The 22,201-nt window shown below is 42.1% G+C and overlaps 1 protein-coding gene across 1 annotated transcript in view; it reads right to left on the reverse strand.

Annotated features, from left to right (window-relative positions):
* The window catches only part of AAK1 (AP2 associated kinase 1), a 117,436-nt gene that overhangs the window by 8,625 nt on the left and 86,610 nt on the right, over positions 1–22,201 (reverse strand). The window contains 4 exon segments of the mRNA XM_038384645.2: positions 6,881–6,985; positions 10,079–10,189; positions 11,963–12,064; positions 12,931–13,032. Of these exon segments, the coding sequence (XP_038240573.1) occupies positions 6,881–6,985; positions 10,079–10,189; positions 11,963–12,064; positions 12,931–13,032 (420 nt within the window).

A 22,201-nucleotide genomic window follows, 5' to 3' on the forward strand; every position in this document is an offset into this window, starting at 1 on the left:
GGCAATTCTATTCGGCCCAAGCCCCAGGTTTTGTCGCGGATTAGTCTGGAGGAGCATGCCATGTCAACATTAGTGCAAGTGGATCCTTTAAGTTAACTACTGTAGATAGTCTCCAACATGATGGGTGGTCCAACAATTCCCATTCCAGGTCAAAGAGAGAGAGAGAGAGAGAGAGAGAGAGAGAGACACCCCAATGTGACTGATGTACTCAAGGGAAGGAGATTTCTATTTTAAAAGGGTACCAGCCATATCATTCTATGTCATGGGTGAAGGGCAGAAAGGACTATTCCACAAATAGCTGTGGTTAGAATGTAAAAGGCAGACTTAGTGAAACTATAACAGTGCTGCTAGCTTTGAAATCCTACCCATTCTATTTCATGGCACTGTTTCCAGTCACACTATTGGTAAGCAAGCTAAACAAGATGCCTGGTTGCATTTTATGAACATATGGAATGTCCACGAACTCCACACATCGGTTTCTTGGCTTCCTCTACAGGTCCAGTGGCCAACCTCGATGAAGTTGTGCAAGAATGGGATGCATGCAATCTCTTTTTGTTGGGAGATAGTCCTCTAACACTTTAGCATGCCAAGAAATACACTGCCAATGGGCAGCTGCCCTCACACAAAAGCTAGAACTATGTTTAGGTAACTTTTCCCCCCGCTTTTACACAATACGTAATAGAAATTTTTAGACAAACATTGTACTAAAGAAAAACACTTCAAGAAAATCGACTTGCTTTACCTTCTTCAGGGAGAAGGTAAATATTAATATACATTCTGGGATAGATCTGGATCTGCACAATGCCACAGTGTAGAAGATGCACAACCAATAGATGTAGTGCACATTGCTACAGTAAGTATAGACACACACACACACAAAAAAAATCAACTAAGTGATAACTGCTGCTTTGAGACTTTAGTTTGCATAGATTAGCAACACACAAAACCTGTAATAACCTTAATGCTTATAGTGGGCGAGAGGGAAGCGACAGCTCCTTACAGGTTAGAATATCAACACTTGAACAGTTTTCTTTTTATGAACCTTGCGGAGTAATTGCAAGATACTAAAATTAAGGCAAGAAAACGAAACATATACTGAATAGCTTTTGCCATCGGCTATGAGGGCTGACCCAATACACGTTCAAGTCAATGGGAAACTTTCCATTGACTTTAATGGACACTGGATCAGGCCGTACAATTAGAACCTTTGAAAGAATATAGGTATTGCCAGAGCAGAGGTTGCCATTCCATGGAGTAATTCCGCTCGTTTTGTCCCAAACATTTCATCTAGACAAAGCCATAAAGATACTATCATCTGATGTTGACTGCGTAAAACTAATACAATAACTGGAACACATGGCTATTGTCTAGGTTTGTGACTTTTTAAAAAAAAAAAAAAAAGGTGATCAATGCTTCCCTTATTCACCTTCATTGAGGAGATGGTGGATTCTTTCCTTGTACTCGAATGCCTCAACTTGCTACACTCACCTGGGTCACCCGACTCTCATCTGATCTTGTATTCCAGTGACGCAGCCTTTTCAAATGGCTTTACGGAAAAGCCATTTTAGGCAGAGTTAGCCCCTGACTGGTTGTGAAGGGGTGGAGAGAAGAGGGGGAGTTTCCTCACTCCAGTTAAAATAGGTTTTTAAATGGTAGCCCGGTCATCAGTACAAGAAGTCCCCTCCACACAATTGCTGGGTTCCATGGAGCGATTTGCCAGAACTGCCACATGCGCATTCCAATGTGTAGGAATAGAGCCCAGAAGCTCTGACACAGTCATCTTTGCCACTGGAAGATACTCCCACCCATTTTGATCAATTGTTTTCAGGGGCTCAACTTTTAACTGTTCACCAATTTGTGCAATAACTTGGAACTCCACAAATAAATCCTGCTCCTGATGTTACAACGAAGGATGCGACGTCCTACATCGGCCTTGAAAGGGGAGTTGCTGTGACTTTTGTATGGTGGCTACAGCTGCAAGTATAATATCCTGGTAGGAGCATCGATTAAATTACAAAGGAAACTCATGTCAAGAGCTGCACTAGTGACCCAAGTACATTAGGATGTGATGGTTCCTTCGTCATCGTTATATGAATCAACAGCATGTACTAGCAGAGAAAGGAGAATCAACTCATGTCACTTCACTCAGCATAGATTCCTACCCATTTTGGGACAACAGACAGATAAGAATTTGACTTGTCTCCACCCCTCATTTTCATGACTAACAGAACATCTTTATGGTGGTTAGTAAACCTGTATTCTTATGCCACTCAAGGGACCAACATTTTTTGGCATAGAAACTGGATGACAGTTCACTCGGTGCCTTTCCTTCTTGCTAACCATTTTCACACAACTTCTTCCCAATTGGGCAGTTTAGACCACATGAACCTAATGTTTCCTGGCTGACAACAGTTTTAGCTATTTTTAAAATTAATCCCCCATCTCTTTTAAAGAAATGGAAGTCTTCATACTTTACTTGCATTTTCCATTCCACAGATCTCTTCTGTAACATTTCCTTAACTATCAGTGTCAAGTCTTTTCTTATGACCTTTATAAAGGATTATGCTTCCATGGTATTGTATTTCCCTCCCAGACCCATGAATAGCTATTTTAAAAACAATAAAAAGAACATTCATCGCTGCTTATTTAATAGCATTATTCCAAAACAACCCAGTGCTTTTATAATGTTGATTCCAGAACACTCGAACAAACTATTTGACTTAAAATCTTAAACATTCTTTAAAAGTACTTTAATTCACAGAAATCTCTTGGTTTCTAATATACAGTAGACGGTTACTTTTTTTAAACTCCATTCCGTTTTCATGTATTTTCAGTATCTGGCTATACAATAACTTTCTATCTAAAGCTTTTTCATGTTCTCCAGTCCAATTTGCCTGCTTTAGGAATAAAAAACAAACAAAATGAAAATAAAATTCTATTGACAATTTTACTAAGATCGTTTCCATAGTTCTCTCATGTAAAGCTTCTTCTGGAAAGTGCAGTATTACACATGTAATGATACAACACATTTAAGCAACACTTTTATTATGAAGTGTAGATTTTAAAAAAGAAGATTAACGGAGAGCAGATAATTGATTAACAATTGATGGTTAGTTCTATTACAGAATTTGTTAAACTAAATGTTTGTGGAGGGGGGAGGGAATAGTGGGGAAACTGGAAATAGGAGAGAAATGCTCACAGACTTTAATGTCATCTTTCCCTCTCAGGGAGAGATCAATACATCTATAATTTAGTCATTCATACTTTCGCACGTGAGAATCTTCACTTTTACTAATACAGCTACATACACATACACAAGGTTAGCAGTAAGCTAGTAATTATTCCACTACAGAGGAAGAATCCTTTTATTCAGGAAGAATTTTCAAATATATGATAAGAGTGCTGGAGTTTAAGATCATAAGCCAATGAAAACAAGTTTAGCGTATCCAGTTAGTTGACAAACTCAGCATGTCAAGGTAAAAAGAAAAAAGGTAAATGCCATCAAGTTGTATCTAGCTTGTCAGCACTCATTTCCAATTGTTTGAGGAGAGTGCATGCTTGTTCTACAAAGACTGAAGATCTGAATAAAGTTTACAGTAACTTTTCTACTGAAAAATGGTTCCATACTTAACTATGTTGCACTATATGTAGTTACAAGGGAAAAGAGGAAAATCCAGAACAGATACGAGACATTTGACTAAAACCCAGGGTTAAAAAAAAAACAAACAAAAAACAAAAAAGAAACAAAAAACCACCATTGGACAATTTGGTTTGTACACAATTTACAGTTTGTTTGTGGGTTTTGTTTTTTGTTTTTTTTTTTAAACACACACACCATACACACACCACACACACGTGCGCAAACAAAAAGAAAATACATCCTTTGCTGCCACATTGCCCTTTTTGGCCAACAGTTCATTCAATAGAAAGACACTACAGCCATACTCGCATGTATTTGGTTCTCAATTTTGAAATATTTCACTTGGGGTCATTTTTGTAGCTTTAACATTTTGGGGTTTTTTTTTGAGAAAGCACAATCTTTTCATAAGCAGGATCATTTTAGAGGGGTTATGGAAAACCCTCTCAATTTATACGATCGCCATATTTAATGGGCAGCTGCACTGCAGCAAAATCAAATTTAATTTTTTTTTCCCCCTCTGAAGCATATATTGCCAATTTAAAACCACCTTCTCCTAATTTGTCTCCTACCTAGGAGATGAACAGCACTAGTGATTTTGTGCGTCCTTTCCTTTTGCCTGTTTGTCGGAAATCCTCCCTTCTCCCCTCAAAGGTTAAACACTTGCGTTAGCACTCTAGCCTAAGGAAAAAAAATATCTGTTGTGTGCCATTTCTAGCAAGGATCATACATAGACTACAATTAATTCATTCATTTACAGGTAAGCTTTCAGTGGAGCTATGTGTAAATCTCAGCAGAGTGGATAATGATAAGTAGCGTTTCCTTTAGACATATGACAGAACAAGGAGTAATAGTCTCAAGTTGTAGTGGGGGGAGGTTTAGGTGGGATATTAGGAAGAACATTTTTTCACTAGGAGGGTGGTGAAGCACTGGAATGCATTACCTAGGGAGGTGGTGGAATCTCCTTCTTTGGAGGTTTAAGGTCAGGCTTGACAAAGCCCTGGCTGGGATAGTTTAGTTGGGGATTGGTCCTGCTTTGAGCAGGGGGTCGGACTAGATGACCTCCTGAGGTCCCTTCCAACCCTGGTATTGTATGATTCTATGCTAGTCAAGACAGATGTATAAGCAACCATAGCAGATTGTACCAGGGATGAACTGAAGGACTGACTATGGGAGTAGGTGGGACAGAAATAGAATCCGTTCCTGGGCCAGGAGATGGGAACATAGGGGTTTGTCTCCTTCTGTTTGCAGATTTGTTTATTTATTTAAAACAAAACCCAAAAAACCTGAAGGTTAACTCCTCTGGAAATGAAAACGTAGATAAGGTATGTTACAGAAACTGCGTCTGCTACTGGGTCACTGCTACAGGTCTATGAGCTGATCCACCAGCAGTAAAGACCTGGCTAGGTTGGGAAGACTGGATTCAGAGCTTCCACCGTTGTTTCTAGAATGCCCACCTGAAAGGGTGAGAGATAGGAATTCAGTATTGAACAGGACACACACAGGTTAGTTTCAGATGTACAAGCACAAGCAAAGAAAGAACAACCAGAGAAAGCAACTTTAAGTTGAGCTCAGCTATTCTATGTTACGGGTACTATGGTATGCAGTCTTGTTATAGCCGTGTCAAGGATATTAGAGGAGACAAGGTGGGTCAGGTAATAGATCTTTTATTGGTGAGGGAGAGAAGGTAGCAGCCACCGCCAAGACTTACACCCAATAGGGCCTTCATGGAGAAGTCTAACAGATAATTTTATCAGAATCAAAAACAATGGGATTCTATAGGATTTTTAATGATCTATTTCTATACTTCTATAAGAAGAGTTACAAATTCTACAGAAAGGATGTCATTCTCTGTTCTAGATCTTTAAGAGTAATTTCTACAAGACACCATTAAGTCATTTATAGCCATTTCATAGGCTTTTTAAGTGATCCTGTAAAACCCCCATTGCATTTATATCATTCTCTATACAAAGACTTTCTTTATTTAGAGTGGACATTGCAAAAGCACCTCAGCATTGGCCCCCCTTACTTTCATTCAAGTCAGTGGTGAACCCTCCATTGACTTCACATGGGAGCAGAGCAGACTTAAACCTGCGTTGAGGGCTTTTGAAAAATCCCCCCCCCACCCAAATGACTTAGGATTTTTCTTAACGAGGGTCATTCTTTCAAAGTGAATATTAGCAACAGAGTAGGCCTGCAGTACACTCCATGCTATGAAAGACAGGATATAGGCCAATTACAAAAGGCTAAGGTTCCACTGGCCAAAAAGGAGTAACGGATCAGGTTATAAAAAACTGTTATTTCACCAGGAACTTCAGAAACATTTTCACTGCAGTCAGACTACAGAAACGAGTCATATTTGACAGGAGTTGTTCCAAAAAGCTGCCTGCCTCTGTCCCTACAAAAACCATTAATGAAGCATCATTCACCAATTTTTATTTTTAAAGGGACAATGCCTCTTAATATAAGTATGAACAAAGGTCTGTAGATAGGATGGCAACATGAACATACAAGGCAGGAACTCAAATAGACAGGAAGGCCGCAAAGTCCTAATGACTGAGGCTGGAATTTGCAGAAGCGCCTTAGGGATTTGGGTGCCTGTCTCTTACAGGAATTCTTTGGAAGTTGGGCACTTAACTCATAGGCACTGTTGCAAATCCCAGCCAGAAATGATGAACTCACTTTCAAAAGAGGTTTGAAGACAGATCAATATCCTTTTCTCTTTCTTGGGCCAGGGCACTGGATCAGGGCCTTAGGAAGTAAAGTTACACCATAGAAAAGTTTGTGTGATCTAGTCGATACAGCCTCGTGGCAGGGCACGTACAGGGCATGGGATGTGTGGCTGACTCCTGGGATGACAAGATATTTGAATTACTACCATTACCATGGTCCTGTCTCAGAAGTTCTCAAGCAGTGGGGCACAGCAAACCTTCCAATTCATGACGGTGGGGCAGCCAGGCCAAATCTGAGAGAGTGGCATTGTGACCAATTGGTGAATGAATCCTTCTCAATATTGTATTATCCTATCTCACTGGGCCTGATTCTCCTCCCCCCCCATGTTTGAAAATCAGGAGTAACCTAAAGGACAATGCAGTAAGACAAACTGGCATAAGCCAGAGGAGAATTCGGCTCACTGATCACTAAGGAGATATGATTTTGGTGTAATTTATGTGTATGGCTTAGCATGACTACCCAATCAACTGGTTGCCATCATGTGTGTTCTTTTTAAAAATCCTGGCTTACCTTGTGAATTTTTGGATATCAACACTGGGATAGGGTCAAACTCATCTTCTGCCACCTTTGCAGAGCCCTCAGGAACATCAAAGCCTGATATCAGATTAGTATCTTCTGCAGTGTAAAGGAGAAACGCAGGTAAAGAAGCAAAGTTATCAGAAAAAGCATGTTAGAATTGCCAAAAATGTTAGGGTTGTTTTATTTTGTTTTGTTAAGTGGTTAAAAGAAAGTTTAAATAAAAGTTGAAATAAAGTTGGTAAGTCTAAGAAGGTAGTAGGGGAAGAGTCAATTAAACTCAAAAGCAAAAAAATAAAAACCAAACCCAACACACACACAGCTGAGTCAATTAATGAAAACCAAAATAAAATGTGGCCAACCCAATGCTTTAGAAATTAGTACATTTCCTAGCTATGCTAGGAACATGGGTTTGAGGTTACACTGGCACACTGGCACGGCCAGCAAGGATTGGGGGACTGGGGGCGAAGGCAAAGAGGAATTTAAAATGTTCCTTTGCATCATCTTATTGGTGCTCAAAAAACACGAGTACAGTCCCAGAGAACAGTCTACCTCTTTGGTCATGGGGCCACATATATAAAGGGGGATTTGAGGAGAAAAATGGCAGCCTGGCACACGGGAGGTGTACAAAAGATCCAAGACTGCTTAGTCAGATGAGCCAAGACACGCGAGTTACTGCCCACGGGAAAGAAGGCAAACAGTGGCTTGAAATCAATGGCAGTTAGGTGCCTGAACTTTGGGATTTTTTTTTGGGGCGGGGGAAGATCCCACTAAATGCTCCTCTGCTTCTTTAAGCAACTAAGTATCTTGGAAAATCTAGTCCACAAACCTTATGTGAAGTATATTCTCTTGCTATGGCTCAGGGAATCAGAATAAATAGGTTCATCTAAAATCCCTTTAGATGAAGTTGATAGATATCCTATTAGATTTTGGCTGTGCTGGTGAAGGAAGCCCTGGGAAGACACATGGCTCTTAGGAGGATGAAGGGAAAACCACACATTTCTACAGAACGCATCTGCAGAAAATCCAGGATCATGCAATTGGGCTTTATGGCTTGGAAGTCCTAAGTTCTTCAGCAATAAGACAAAATAGCTGAACGCCTTTTTGAGTCAACCGACGTTCTTTTCTGCTCTATCCATAATTGTCGATAGCTTGGAGACAATTGAAGTTTGTAATACATTTAGCCATCTCCATCTGTAGCCATTAAGGGAAGATTGTTTAAACCTTCACTCATTTAGGCATCTTCTCAAGAAGAGAAAAAGCAAGCAAGTACGTACTTTCGGATGGGTTTCGTTAGGAGATGCTTTTTGTCTTCAGTTCACTGTTTCAGCTATTTATAGTAACACACGCTATTCCGTCAGTCTCTCATCCCACACATCCAGGATTCAGTTTTTTGTTGAGTAAATGCAAAGTAACGACAACCAAGATTTGAGGGGCTCTAATTTACAGCCCACAAAACACAATACAAATCTAGCAACGCATATTGTGTCAATTTGCTAGTGTGACTTGCTGAATAAGACAGTGGTTTGGAGAGAACAACAACTCATCTCTAGATATTATCGTTACTGATATAAGCGTCCACCCCATTTTTAACATCTTTCTAAATTTATCAAAAAGTTCCTCTGAGCCAATAGCTGACGCGATTAAGGCAAGTTTGTGGTATCAACGATATCTTGTTGCATTGAGTTCTTCAAGCTGATTATTCTTTTGCACACAGTGTACAATTAGCCTGTGCAACTTATTGCCACAGGATTCACTGAAGCAAAGAACTTGGAAGGATTTAAAAAGATTTGACAGCTATATGGATAAGGAGATCATCCAGACCTGCTATAATAAAGATTTTGAAGAAAAGCCAGACAAGAGTTTTGGAAAAAAAAAAAAAAAAAAAAAAAAAAAGATATAAATCTGTGTGTCCAATAACCTTGATGAGGAAAGTGAGATTTCCAAGTTTGCCTTCAAGGCAATGAAAACAACATTACATTCTGTGGGAAATCAGGCAGAATTCTCTCAATTCATTCTCTCGTTAAAGTCCAACATTTTGAGCTTCCATTTTGCCAAGTTCCATCACAAAACAATAGCCAGTGAACATACATTTCAAGCCATTTACTCAGATTAAAGTGGCAGGGAAGTTTACTGTTGCAATGAGCAATTAGGAGAATTGCTAGTTTAAATCCAAAAGCTTTATGAAAAATGCCATCTCATTTTAAAATGCCATTGAGTGTAAAAATTGCATACAAACTATTTCTACGACACTTCCTCTAGTGACTGAACGTTTTCTATTGCCATAGGGATGCTTATCAACTGAGCCAAGCAAAAAAAACCAAAAAACAAAAAAAAAAAAAAAAAAAAACCAACCACTTAGTGTGAACAGACACCCAGAGGTCTAATCCAGGTTAGCATTCGCTCTTTGGGCCTGTCCTTTCAATGCAATAAACAAAGGAAAAACCCCTGTAGAGAGGTATTTACCATCCAAGATACACTCCACATTTTATTTGCATATTACTCATTGCCTGGCATTTTTCTAATAGCTCTTGCAGCGTGCACAGATGTTCCAGTGATCGCTTCAGCACAGAGCAGGAAACTGGAAGATCACAGCAGGGAAAAAACATCTTAGAACTTGTGCTTGAAGCTCTGAACTGATGAGTGATAGTGAAACATCCCAGAGCCAAATATAATGAGGACCTAATTTTCACCCACATTGATTTCACTGGGGGGGTTGGGACGCCAAACCATGCCTCAAGGTCTTGCACAACACAGCAAGAGAACAACTGGGAACAGAACCCAGATGTCCTACACCAAGGCATGTGCGTTAGCCACTAGACAATGCTCAGGTCAAGACACACTGGCCAAGGTCCAGAATTGCAATTCTTCATAGTCACAATATGTTAGCCCATTGTTACTCTGCAGTTCAGGTTCCCCAGCCCACCTCCCACAACTATACCCCCCCTAAACTTTTCAGTTTGTACATTACATTTTAACACCTAGTCACTTCTGTAATTAGTGTGACTTGGTTCATGAGCTCTTTCTAGCTAAAACACTTCAGGGAAAAGGATATGTTCCTCAAACCTGGCAATACTACATCACAGAGGACTTACGCTACAAACAAGTCAAACACTAGCTCTTCGAGAGGGGAAGCACAGGTTACAACATCATCAGGTACAGGTATGACAAAAACGCCCAGTGGCAGATTACCTTTGTGAGCTTGAGCTGAAACAGCTATAGGAGCAAACTCGTCCAAGAGGTCAGCAGCGGGGTTAGAAAGCAGAGAACAGTCAAGTAGAGAATCTTCCCCAGTGAGAGAGTCTGAATCCAGATTAACAGCCGTCAGGCCACAGCAACGACAGCATTTAAACAGCACACACAAGACCATTAGGCTAATATAGTCACAATCCCGTTAGCCTCCAGTTAGTATTGAAAGGGCAGTTTGCAAAACCTGCATGTAGCCATATCTAACATTATCCCGGGGGGAAAAATTTTCCACCATTAGAGAGCTTTGAAGGATCCTGAAGTGTTTTAACCACCTACATGCAGAAAACCAGATTCACCCCAGGAAAGCAGCCACCTCTGGAGCGGTGAGAGCAGCAGTCAAGTCAGAATCTTGCACAATAGAATGAGCTAGACATTAGTCAAGAGAACAGCGAGAGTCCCTCCCTCTTGCAAAAAGCTCCATGGGATCTTTGAATATTGTTTAAGTCAAGACTGGAATGAGGAGGCTTTTGCTGTTGTTGGCCTGGTTTAAGGTCTTGTTGGAAAGACAGACTGTATGGTAATTATTTATTTACTTTGCAAAAGGAGAGAGTTGCTCATAGGAGCATTTGAAATCATGGTTTCAGGGAAGCAAGGAATTGCAAGCCTGATATTTTAGATGCAGCTGACAACCTTTTCGAGATAAATAAGTAGCTTAGCTCAACTATCTGAAGAGGCTTGTCAGCCATAGACCCAACTAGATACAATTAATTTCTGTGTAAAAAATGTTAAGTAACATTTCAGATATCTTAAAACTACTGATGTCCTGTGGCACGTTGGGACACTGTCAGCTGGGGCCTATCCTGAGAAGTTCTAAACATCCTGTTGAAGTCAGTGGGGCTCTGAGAAGGTATAAGGATCCACCCGTAGGAGCAATTTTCAGGATCAGGGCTTACGGGGTAAGGAAGAGGGATGAATTGCCAATTATAGAACACAGACAAGATACAGGTGACACTGAAGGCTGGCATTCATCAACATCCACAGGAGATCTCAACAGGAAATTGGAAATTACCAGGGAAATTTCACATTCATATTGGCAACGCACCACTAACAAGTGTCTATAACTAGAGACACGTGATTTTAAGGGAAGCTAATTGGGGGGGGGGGGAAGAGGAGAGAAGGCAGGGACTTTTTATTCTAGTGTGAAAGAGACATTAGTGGATTAACAAACCATAAGGACATGGCCTGTCTACTAAGCAATTGGGGGTGGCGGGAAGACGATTGCCACATGCGTAGGGATACCCGAGTTACCTTTGATCTAGTTAGCTTGCAAGCACGGGCTAGCTACTCCACTGCATAGCCAGGGTCCTGAGCGGGCTTGCACTCAGCAACTAGCCTATGCTCCCAGTGCTTAACTGCTATTGGCACTCGAGCTAGCTAGAACACATCCAAACATGCTGAAGTTCCCATCTCGGACTGCAGTGTAGACATACCCACAATTTTATGCCCTCAAGATTCGGAGGCCTCTCTAGCCATATATACTGGAACAACAAACCAACAAAAAAAAAAAAAAACCCTATATCTACAGTGTCACCCTCAGAAGACCAGCACTTGTCAGTCTATCGTAACACCTCCTCTGGAACAAAGAGGGTGCTGGATGAATAACCAAATGCTTCTGTAAGATTCTTCTCCAGCAGGCTAACAGTGACCTTTAAGGAACCGGCTGAAATTAGCTTTATAAACACATGGTCAATTTAAACTGCAGGTGAGGTTATGGGGAGGAGAGAAAACAGTTTAGTCAAGTGGATAACATCTTTCTATTCACTATAAAGAGGTCCTATGGATCACACGAACGCTACCACCCATTTCAGTTTGGGGCATCTCACCAACCTGTTCTGTTGGAAGCAACTGATTCGGTCTGGGAGGCGAGGTGCTGGGGCAGTGGGGCCTCAAGGCCAGGTATGAGACTCTCAACAGCTATGTCAGCTTTTCCTTACAGAATGCACCCGTGATCAGAGCAGAGAGAAGGGAGAAGTTAGTTTTCCAAATACAGCACAGGTAGAAGTCGAGAAGGCAGTTGTCTGAATCTATAAATACCTCTTTAATACATAGGTCAGCTAGACCGGCAGGAATGTGGCAGCTCGATATTACACTCAGGTTAGCATAACAGCAAATCACTGAAAACAGACCACTCATGAATAACCCAGAGCCTTATTAGTCTTAAGTTTTTGCTAAGAAAACATTAAAAATTCCAGCGTTCTTTGGTAATAGGGGACATACAATACCTAAGTATCCGAGGCTTCTCAACCTTTAAATGTATTTATCCTCCCACGCTCCTTGAAGTAGTTCAGTGCTATTATCCTCATATTACAGATGGGAAACTGAGAGCCAGAGAGGCTAAGTGACTGCCCTAGCTCACAAAGAACTCTGTAGTAGGAGAACCCTGAATCCAAGGCTAGTTCCCTAACCACCCATCCTCGATAGCGTCCCTACATTCATTCCCCTCACCCAGCACACCATCCTCCCTCTACACCGGGATCAAAGAACCCCCTCCACCACCACAGTAGGGACACCACACTGTCAAAGCTCTGCCACATTATGATGACAACAGGGTAAACCTCAAGCATTTAAAGCAGTGCTGAGCTATTCAGCTGCGACTCCCCTGGAGTCAAGGGGCACGGTGCCTTGAGAGGCAAATTCGGCCCTTTGCATATACTCTCTTCTAAGCAAGGTGTGTTTGCGATGGCCTGCTGGCCTCTCTTTCACCTATCCTAGCCCCAGCCGCATAAACATGCGCAGTTGTCATGTACATGGGCAGGAGCAGAACATGCCACACAAATTACAGTTTGTTGTTTTACCATTCACAGCATCAGAGGTGCAACCGAAGGGGTCAGCTAGAGGCAGGATATCAGGGAGCAGAATCGCAGTCTCAGGAGATTTGAGACCCTCAATCAGTTTTTCTGGGTTAAGCAGAAAGGAAGAAAGGAAGGAAGCAGAAAAAGCAAAAAAAGGGAAATAAGAGCAAAGACGTTTAAACAGCTGCTCATCTGAGCGATCAATCATCTCACATTACACTCTGTTGGTTCATATTAGCATGGCTCTACGCAGGTGCAACTTAGACAGCGCCCCTCCAACAAGGATCTCAAAGCACTTCACAGGAGTACCTAACTGATCCATTTTACTTCTAGCTAAAGGACACCTACAGAGGTTAAGGCCTTAATTCAGTAAGTATGTAAGCATGTGCGTAAGTACTTCACTGAACTCAGGGCCCTAACTGACTTGACCAAGGTCACACAACAATTCAGTGGAAGAGCAAGCGTTCTAACCCCCCCACTGCCTGCTTTCGAATACCAGGCTATGTCGCTTCCAGGAAGTCACCATAACAAAAACAAACAAAACAAAACCCACAACACACACCCCAACCAAGGTCTTTCAATAGCATATGAAAGCATTAAAAAAAACAACGAAAACAAAAACTATAAACCCATGAACTGTAAAAGTATAAAGCTCCCTTAACTCTTCCTACATTAGAAAGGTATTTGGTTATATTAGAATCGTCATATAAAAAGAAAGAAAAGAAAGGAAGAGAGTACTTGTGGCACCTTAGAGACTAACAAATTTATTAGAGCATAAGCTTTCGTGAGCTACAGCTCACTTCATCGGATGCATTTGGTGGAAAAAACAGGAGAGATTATATATACACACACACACACACCCAGAGAACATGATGTGTGTGTGTGTGTGTGTGTGTGTGTGTGTGTGTGTGTGTGCGGTGTGTGTGTGTGTGTGTGTGTGTGTGTGAATCTCTCCTGTTTTTTCTACCAAATGCATCCGATGAAGTGAGCTGTAGCTCACGAAAGCTTATGCTCTAATAATTTGTTAGTCTCTAAGGTGCCACAAGTCCTCCTTTTCTTTTTGCGATACAGACTAACACGGCTGCTACTCTGAAAAAAGAAAAAGGACACAGATCTTCAAACCCACCCAAGGGAGTTAGGCATACTATTTCCATTAATTATTACGGAGAACTGCATACACAAATGCCTTAGGTAGCTAAATAAAGTTACTAACACACTACAAAGCCAAGCCTCACAGATCTAACGTTGGTTTATACAGCTGTCCAGTCACCAATAATTATTTTTCAGCTACCAAATAAATGTTGCGAGCTACAGCTCACTTCATCAGATGCATGAGACCCAGAGAGGCTAAGTGACTTGCCCTAGGTCACAAAGAACTCTGTAGTAGGGCAGGGACTTGAACACAGATCTACCGAATCCAAGGCTAGTTCCCTAACCACCCATCCTCGATAGCGTCCCTACATCCATTCCCCTCACCCAGCACACCATCCTCTCTCTACACCGGGCTCAAAGAACCCCCTCCCCAAACACCACACTGTCAAAGCTCTGCCAACATTATTGATGACAACGGGTAAACCTCAAGTGTTTAAAGCAGTGCTGAGCTATTCAGCTGCGACTCCCCCTGGAGTAAAGGGGCACGGTGCCTTGAGAGGCAAATTCGGCCCCTTGCACATACTCTCTTCTAAGCAAGGTGTGTGTTTGTGTTTTGAGCTGTAGCTCACAAAAGCTTATGCTCAAATAATTTGTTAGTCTCTAAGGTGCCACAAGTATTCCTTTTCTTTTTGCAAATACAGACTAACACGGCTGCTACTCTGAAACCTGTCAAATAAATTTTTAAAACAGATGTCGAGTTCTCGGCAATGGTATGCCTATTCTTTCCATTGCTGAATTATACTGCCTTAGCATGGGCAGACAGTAAAGCTGGCTTAAGTTGCATTTACCTAGAAATCAACCTGGCACACACAAAACTGTGGAGAGTTATGGATCAGGCCCCTTTTGTGGTGTTCAGATTCGGGAGTTTGGTTTGGGCCCCATTTCTCATTTAGCTTTTACACTCCCCATAAAATTCAGCTCTTTTACTTAATCACGTACAAGCCTTACAGAGCACAAGAGTTAAAATTACAAAGTTTGATACTTTTAAAATAGATCTGTAATTTTAGTTATTCATATTTGAGACCCGCCTTCCCGGGGCCTGATTCCGGAAGCACTGAACCTCTGCCCTCTGAAACTCAGCCCTTTGCAGAGGGTCTCTAGTTGGACACCCAAACTTTCTGAAAGCAACCCTGGTTGTTTGAAACCATTCTCCATCACCACCGACCTCTTAAATGCATCTCTGCTCCACCCTCATGTTCTTTAGTGAAATGTGTTCCTCCTTCATTTCCGCCCCCGACCTCAAAAGGGATCATCCATTTAACCCTCACATGCAAAAGGATCTCTTTGGTCAGCCATATGGCAATAATTTTAGCAGACATGCAATCAAAACTGACTCACTGCAACATCTTCTGTTGATTATTGTGGGATGAGCATGTTGGTGAGTTTCTAATCCCTGGGTAGCTGTCTCCAGAGAGAACGCTTGGAGTTGGAGAGAGCCGGACAACATTCTTCAAAAAAAACTGGGGTTTTTTCGATGGGAAAAAACAAAAAAACAAAAAAAAAAAACAGACCTTTCCCTACCCCATCTTCCCCACAATCAAGTTTTAAAATTTTCCGTGCAAGTATCATGGAAAAACTTCAATGGTTCTTTGCCATAATTTGCTGGCAGTTTTTAATTTCTTGTTTCTTTCATTGCCATCTTTTAACGGTCAGCATGGTCACTTAGCAGTCATAAGAACTTAGACCTGGACACGCTTTTAAAGAGGACTACATCCCTTCAGAATAGAGCTTACAATCCAAGCTAGACAAAACACATACAGGGTAGGGAGCAGGGAAAGGAAGTTCACCAGGAACGTGATTGCAGCGTCCTGTTTGTTCCAACTGAAAACATATACAGAGGGAGATTTTCGAAAGCTCCCAAGTGACTTAGTAGCTTTCAAGCACGTGGGTCCATTTCAACAGCCCTACCCAGAGTTTCTAATTTTATGTTGTACTCGGTCCTAAATGTAAGGATTGTGAGATAAAGCATGGTAACAGTACTGGTGAAAGCCAATACCTGGAGCTTGGGACGGAGTGAGGGCTGCTTAGAAAGTGCTCAGTGACCTCTGTGTACACTGATCTATGGTTCCGCTTTAAGCGGCAGGAAGCGCTGCTATATAAGAGGGTGTCTCTCGGACAGTTAGATTAGGGCAGTTTCTCAAAACAACATGCTATGAATAACCACAAGCTTAGCTTCTGACATCAAGATCACTCGGCACAAAAAACAGTTCGTGAATCAAACTCTTCAGAGTAACTTCACCAGATGCCTTTTTGACCACAGACGCCAAAGAAAAAAAGACAGTAACAGAAGGAAATGATGTTTTAGCTTAGGCCGCTTCCCCATGCCCTGATCTTAGGCAGCTGCAGTTCAATGGTAGGTGTGCCTGGAAAGGCAGAGTCCCTGCTCTTTTAGCCTCTCTAGTTATACTGAGCTGCCCTCCGTCCAAGGAATAAAATAATTCAAGCTAAATGCTAGTTTTTATTTCAGACAGGAAAGTTACTTCATTGGAGCGGAACTGAGGTCACTTATTGGTCGGAGTAGAAACCAGCGTTGTCAGATAACTAAGCTGAAATTGAGAAGACTGTTGTGCACGAAGAAGCATTTGTGGGGAAAAAGTTACGATGGAGATCTCAGGGTCCCATCCATATCTATACAAACACGGTAGCCAAAGTACACCCGGTCTTCCACATAAATTAAGGCGGCTGCTTCTTGGGTAAGCAAATTTCATCCTCATCATCAAGCCTTCCATACATGTCTTGGGTTCCATGTGTGATGTGACAAATCAATTGCCAAAACACAAACACACAATGCTTAGTGCTAGCTGCATCTTCCATTATATTGCATGGGATGGATTCTATAACCCCAGTTTTCTTTAGGCTATTTGACAGATCTGTTACTCTCCTAGACAATAAAATCTTCTCCTAGAAGATAAAGGGAGAAATTTTCAAAACTACAAACAGCAGTCAGGCACCCAACTCCTGCTGACTTTCAGAGGGAGTTTATCATCTCTGCCATCTGTGCTTTGGAAAAAAAAAAAAAAAAAATCTACCTCTGCAACAAGAGGGGGAAAATCTATTTAAAATCTGATGAAACTTTAAACTTCTGATTATTCAGCCTCAGAAGCCTCTGACTAATCAAAGGATGGGCCTGGACTTTAATGCTCCTAATGGAGTTTCTGCAGACCTGAAAATATTTGATATTGCAGAACAAAGAAATTCGGTGATATTTTTTTATGTTACAAGAAATTAGTAGAGTGATGTGTAATAAATAGGAAGCCGGTCCTTAGCTATGGAAGGTGGGTTTTTCAGGTCTCCTAGGGGGCATAGTACAGGTCACTAAGCTTTTAAATGGGAACTGAGCATCCAAGTCCCTTAAGCCTGACCTACTCAGTGTTTGTACTGATGTAAACATGTTGAGTGGGGGCGCAATTTCTCTACCAGAATAGTTACACTGGCACAACCCCAGTGTCGATGCACTTACACCAGTATGAAGGTGCTTTACATCAATACAGCCTACTCCCATAGAGGAAGGGGGAACTAAGCTATACCAATAGAAGGCATCTTTATACAAGAGTAACCGCCCAAAGTATGGTGGTTGTACTGCCTTATCCTACCAGGATAGGACTACTACATCTGTGTTTAAAGCAGGCTTTAAGCAGCTTTGAAAGGCTGCTCCCTATGCTTTTGGCTCCAGGTTTGCCAACTCTAGCAAGTTGCACGATTCTTGGCATTTTTTCAAGCTCCTGGAGTCTTGTCATTTCAGGTCCCTCAACTCAAGGCTCAAAACCTAGAGAACAAATAAGAAGAACCCAACATTTTATCATCGTTTAAAAATCTCATGATTTTAAAGCCAATCCTGATTTTGCGCATGGGTGTGCACAACTCTTGATTTTTCCCCACACTGGGGTTGGCAGTACACAACTGCAATTCAGCTGCTAGCTAGCTGTATCGTCTCCGAACAGTGCTGATCGGCATGGTGATCCTGTTGCTTTGACATTCCTCTTGGGATAAGAAAATATAGTCAAGGAAGAGAGCCTGCCTATTTGAAAAAAGGCAGAAGACCTTTGTGAAGAGTTAGCTGTAAGCCTCCAAGAGATGTACAATAGATAATTTCTCTTTAAAAAGCAACACTACTTGTTGGGCCATATGGGAATCTTAACATTGGCGATCCCTTCTGCTCATGGATACAGATGGCACATTCATTCTCTCTCTCTGCCTACTTTCTCCCTACCACTCTTGCCTATTTAGACTGTAAGCTTTTTGGGGCAGGGACTTTCTCCTACAAGGTCTTCTATAGTACCTGGTACAACAGAACCCTGGTAGCAGTTGAGGCCTGCAGGCATTACTATAAATACGTATCTAATGGCAGAATTTGGTTCTGTCTCATTGGGGGTGGGGAGTGAGTTATTGTATGAAATTAAAGCTATGCAGACAGACACATTCATTATCCTTCATGGATGGACAGTTCTCTTCTATTCCCAAGACAGAGGGTACTTAAGAGGGGCACAGCAACTGAAGATAAAGGCTGAGGTCCATCAATGCCCACTATCCTGCAGTCCTAAGAAGTCAACCAAGCATAGAATAATGGGGGGAAGTGCAGCTCCCCCTTCGCTTCTGTAAGCACAGGTATGCTACCCCCGCTCTCTCCACCTGGACTGTTGCTTGAGAATTCTCTCTCTTTTCAATCTACCGTAACCACTGACCTGATCCTAACAGATCATTCAACTCCGCAGAGGAAGGAGAAAATAAGCCAGGATCCCTGCCAGTACATCATGGCTGGGGGTAGTCAATTCATTTTGGAGGAGAAATTCAATTTAACCCATGCCTGTGAGTAAGAATTACCCTGGCTAAATTTCTAGCCCCATTCATGCCCACAAGAGACCACTGATAACCAGGTGACTGTGTATTTCAGTCCTGAATTACTGAAGCTTGGATTGTGTCAGTGTGACCAGAGACCTTGAATCTCTTACACTGATCACTGGGACCGGTCAAAATGTTTTGTTCAAACCACTGCCCTCCCTTGCAATGAAAAGTAGCCTTAAAAAAAAAAAAATTGTTCCCCTGAAATTTTTTTCATTCTTTTGATGACAAACAAGAAACCCCAAAAGTCTTCAGTTTCCATTTTATCCGTTACTGTTTCCCCTCACGTGCCAGCACTCCCCCGTTACCCTTTTTTCAGTGCCAAAATTGCAGGGGAGGGGGGAAAACGAGAGAGAAAAGGGAAAATAACAAATGAACAAAATTTGGAGAAGTATTTCACTAGCCTCCTATTTCACATATTCATAAACGCTTGTACGTCTGGGTATGTGCGTTCAGTAAAGATATGGGTAAGCATTCCAATATGCCCAAATATTGTCTGACTATGGAACTAAGGCCCTCGTTCAGGTGCTTAAATTTAAAGCATGTCCAGAAGTTTGTCCCTATTCAGCCAAGGACTTGTGCTTGGAAAGGACCGTTCACATGCTTAAAATCAAGCATGCGCAGAAGTACTTTGCAAAAGCGAGTCTTAAGGGCTGTTTTGGAACTGACTGTTAGCAAAAGAGAAAGATGAATAAACTCAAACTGTATGTACAGGTCACATGTAAAAAAACCGATGGAAGGTTATTCTAGAAGAGGATTTTTTTTTCTTTTCCCCCCCAATGAAGCAAAATCTGCCTTCAAGTTTCAAAACTCAGTTTAATTTATGGCTTCCAGACTCTCGTGCAAAAATTCACTTCCAATAATACAGTGGCTACTTGTTCACTGTAAGCTAGATTTGTACTGATAGGACTCAAACAGCCACACGCAGCAGAAAAATTAGCATTCTGATCAACCGCTCCATGATGATCAATCAGCTGTGAAGCCCTAGAATAAGCTTATTAAGAAAACCTTGGCTCACTTCCCTACACAGGCACAAAGAAAAACATTTTTGGCATGAATTTCATTTTCCAGTATTTTAACAGATGTTTTGCTGTATTTTTATACCTCGCTTGCCAGCCTCTCTTACCAGTTACATTTCCACTAGTGATTGCGCAGAATAAAAAGGGATGTGTTAAAGCAAATCCAATTTCCACTGGACTGTTGCTTTAGTTTTTAATCTCAGGTTTCTCCATTGGACACTGTTCCCCATTTTCCCTAGAATTATTCCTAATTTGAGGTAACTTTCTTAATGTTAAGTTATTGAAATGAAAACAAAACCCTGCCACTAGGAGACTGTGCATCTCCGGAGTTGATCTGAGAGAGAAGATAAGAGTACCTTACACCGGCTATCTAAGGCTCTCTCTTCACTGCAGGATTAACTCAGGTGATCAGAATCAGAGTTAACCGAGCCCAGGTGGGAGCAGCCGCGCTTGTAAAGCCCTACTCGAGTTACTGGGTCCTCCCTGTTGCGGCATTCCCGTGTGAGTGAGAGTGAGAGTGAGAGTCACTGGGACGTCCAGGGGCACATCCCATCATTCCCTGAGCTACAGGGAGCTGAGCCACTCTGCGATTCTTTGCCAGTGAATTGCGGGAGAACTGGTCTGTCCTTCCGGGAACACAGAAAAATTGTGGGAAGGTGTTGGGGGACTATACAAGGACTCAAGCAGCTTAGCCTACCTCCTCACTGCAAAGTGCGCACATTCCAGCCCACGTGAAAGCAGGACCCGGACTCTAACCCTCAGCGGCTATGTCTACACTGCATCTGGGAGCAAAGCTCCCAGCTCAGGTCCACAAACTTGGGCTAGCACACTCAAAATAGCTACATAGACATTGAGGAGATGATGTGGCTTGGGCTGGTGTTGTCAAGCCCACCCCACACCCAGACCCAAGCCACAAGGTGTACACAGCATGAGCCCCACCAACACAAAAGTCTGTGGACTTGGGCTGGGAGGCTCATTCCCAGATACAGTGTAGACACATCAGCCTGGCCAGTTAGTTTGGGTTTAAAGCACCACCCAACTCAGGGGAGAGAGCGCGTCTGTGGTGTGAATGGGAGGGGGATTAGGGGCAACATCTGAAGAAGCAGCGAAGCCTGCAGTGAAAACAGACCCTAAGAGAGTTATTCCGACAGCACAAGCGGTACAGGTTCATGCTTTTAGTGCCGAAGGCCTCTGACCAAAATTGACCGATGGGCCAAGCAAGCAAGGTGGTTAAAACAAATAAATATTCTACAGCTGGCCAATTCTTGCTGTACTCTCCCTCCTTCCCATCCCTTTTGGAAAAAAATTTAGCAGACATTAATTTAAAGCAAATATTTAATCAGTGGCTGTGCTCTGCAACTGACCCTCGGCAGAGAAGTTAAACGAACTCAGTACAAAGTACGTAACCAGAATCTCTTACAGTCAAATAAGGAGTTTCTAAAGCAATTTGTCCATGCACATTTAAAGAGATTTATACACAAACAGGTGCCTACAGGTATCGCAAGTCTGGTGCTTCTTGACAAAAGGGACTCTATAAAACGGCTGTCTTCCAGCTAGACAGTATCCACTCCCCTCATGCCTAAGCCACCTATGCTTAGTTAGCAGATGTGGGTTTGCAGGAAGTTCTGCAGAGGCAATGCAGATATGGGAGAGCAAGCAAGACATGTCCTGCCTGGTGGATCTGTGCAAGTTATCAGCCAAGTTCAATTCCAGAATTCTCTTCACTGCTGACTTTAGAGAGACGCGGGCAGCCATCTCCATTTTCAAATCGCAGGACGAGTTTGTGCCAGAAGCAGTTAGAAAGAAAAATTCCAGAAACATGCGACCTGGGCACATTTGCCATCTAAGTCAGAGAGAAGACGTCACTGCCGTCTGAACGTAACCGTTCCAGGAGCTTGAGCACCAGATGCAGACCGGAGCGTGCATCCTGCAAACACTTACACCTATAACTTCATACGTGCATGCAATGGATTAGTGAAGGCAGGTTCGGGCTGTAGCTTTAAAATATATGGCACACATGGGGCTAGCACAGTCCAACAGATCAGAAACTACAGTCAATCCCTCCTCTGATTATTGTCACCCAAGGGAAGGCAATTTCCTCGTAATGGTTTCTATAAAGAGGCTTAAGAGCTGCCTAGAGCCAAGTCTACCAATGCTGCTTGCTGTATGGAAATTCAATACGCAATAAGGAAAAAAAAAAAAAAAAAGCTGGCTCAGCTTGCTAGCCCCTGCCATTTGTGTTGTGCGTACTGGGCAGGGAGTTT

The sequence above is a fragment of the Dermochelys coriacea genome, chromosome 26, assembly GCF_009764565.3.
Source record: "Dermochelys coriacea isolate rDerCor1 chromosome 26, rDerCor1.pri.v4, whole genome shotgun sequence".
NCBI lineage: Eukaryota > Metazoa > Chordata > Testudines > Dermochelyidae > Dermochelys > Dermochelys coriacea.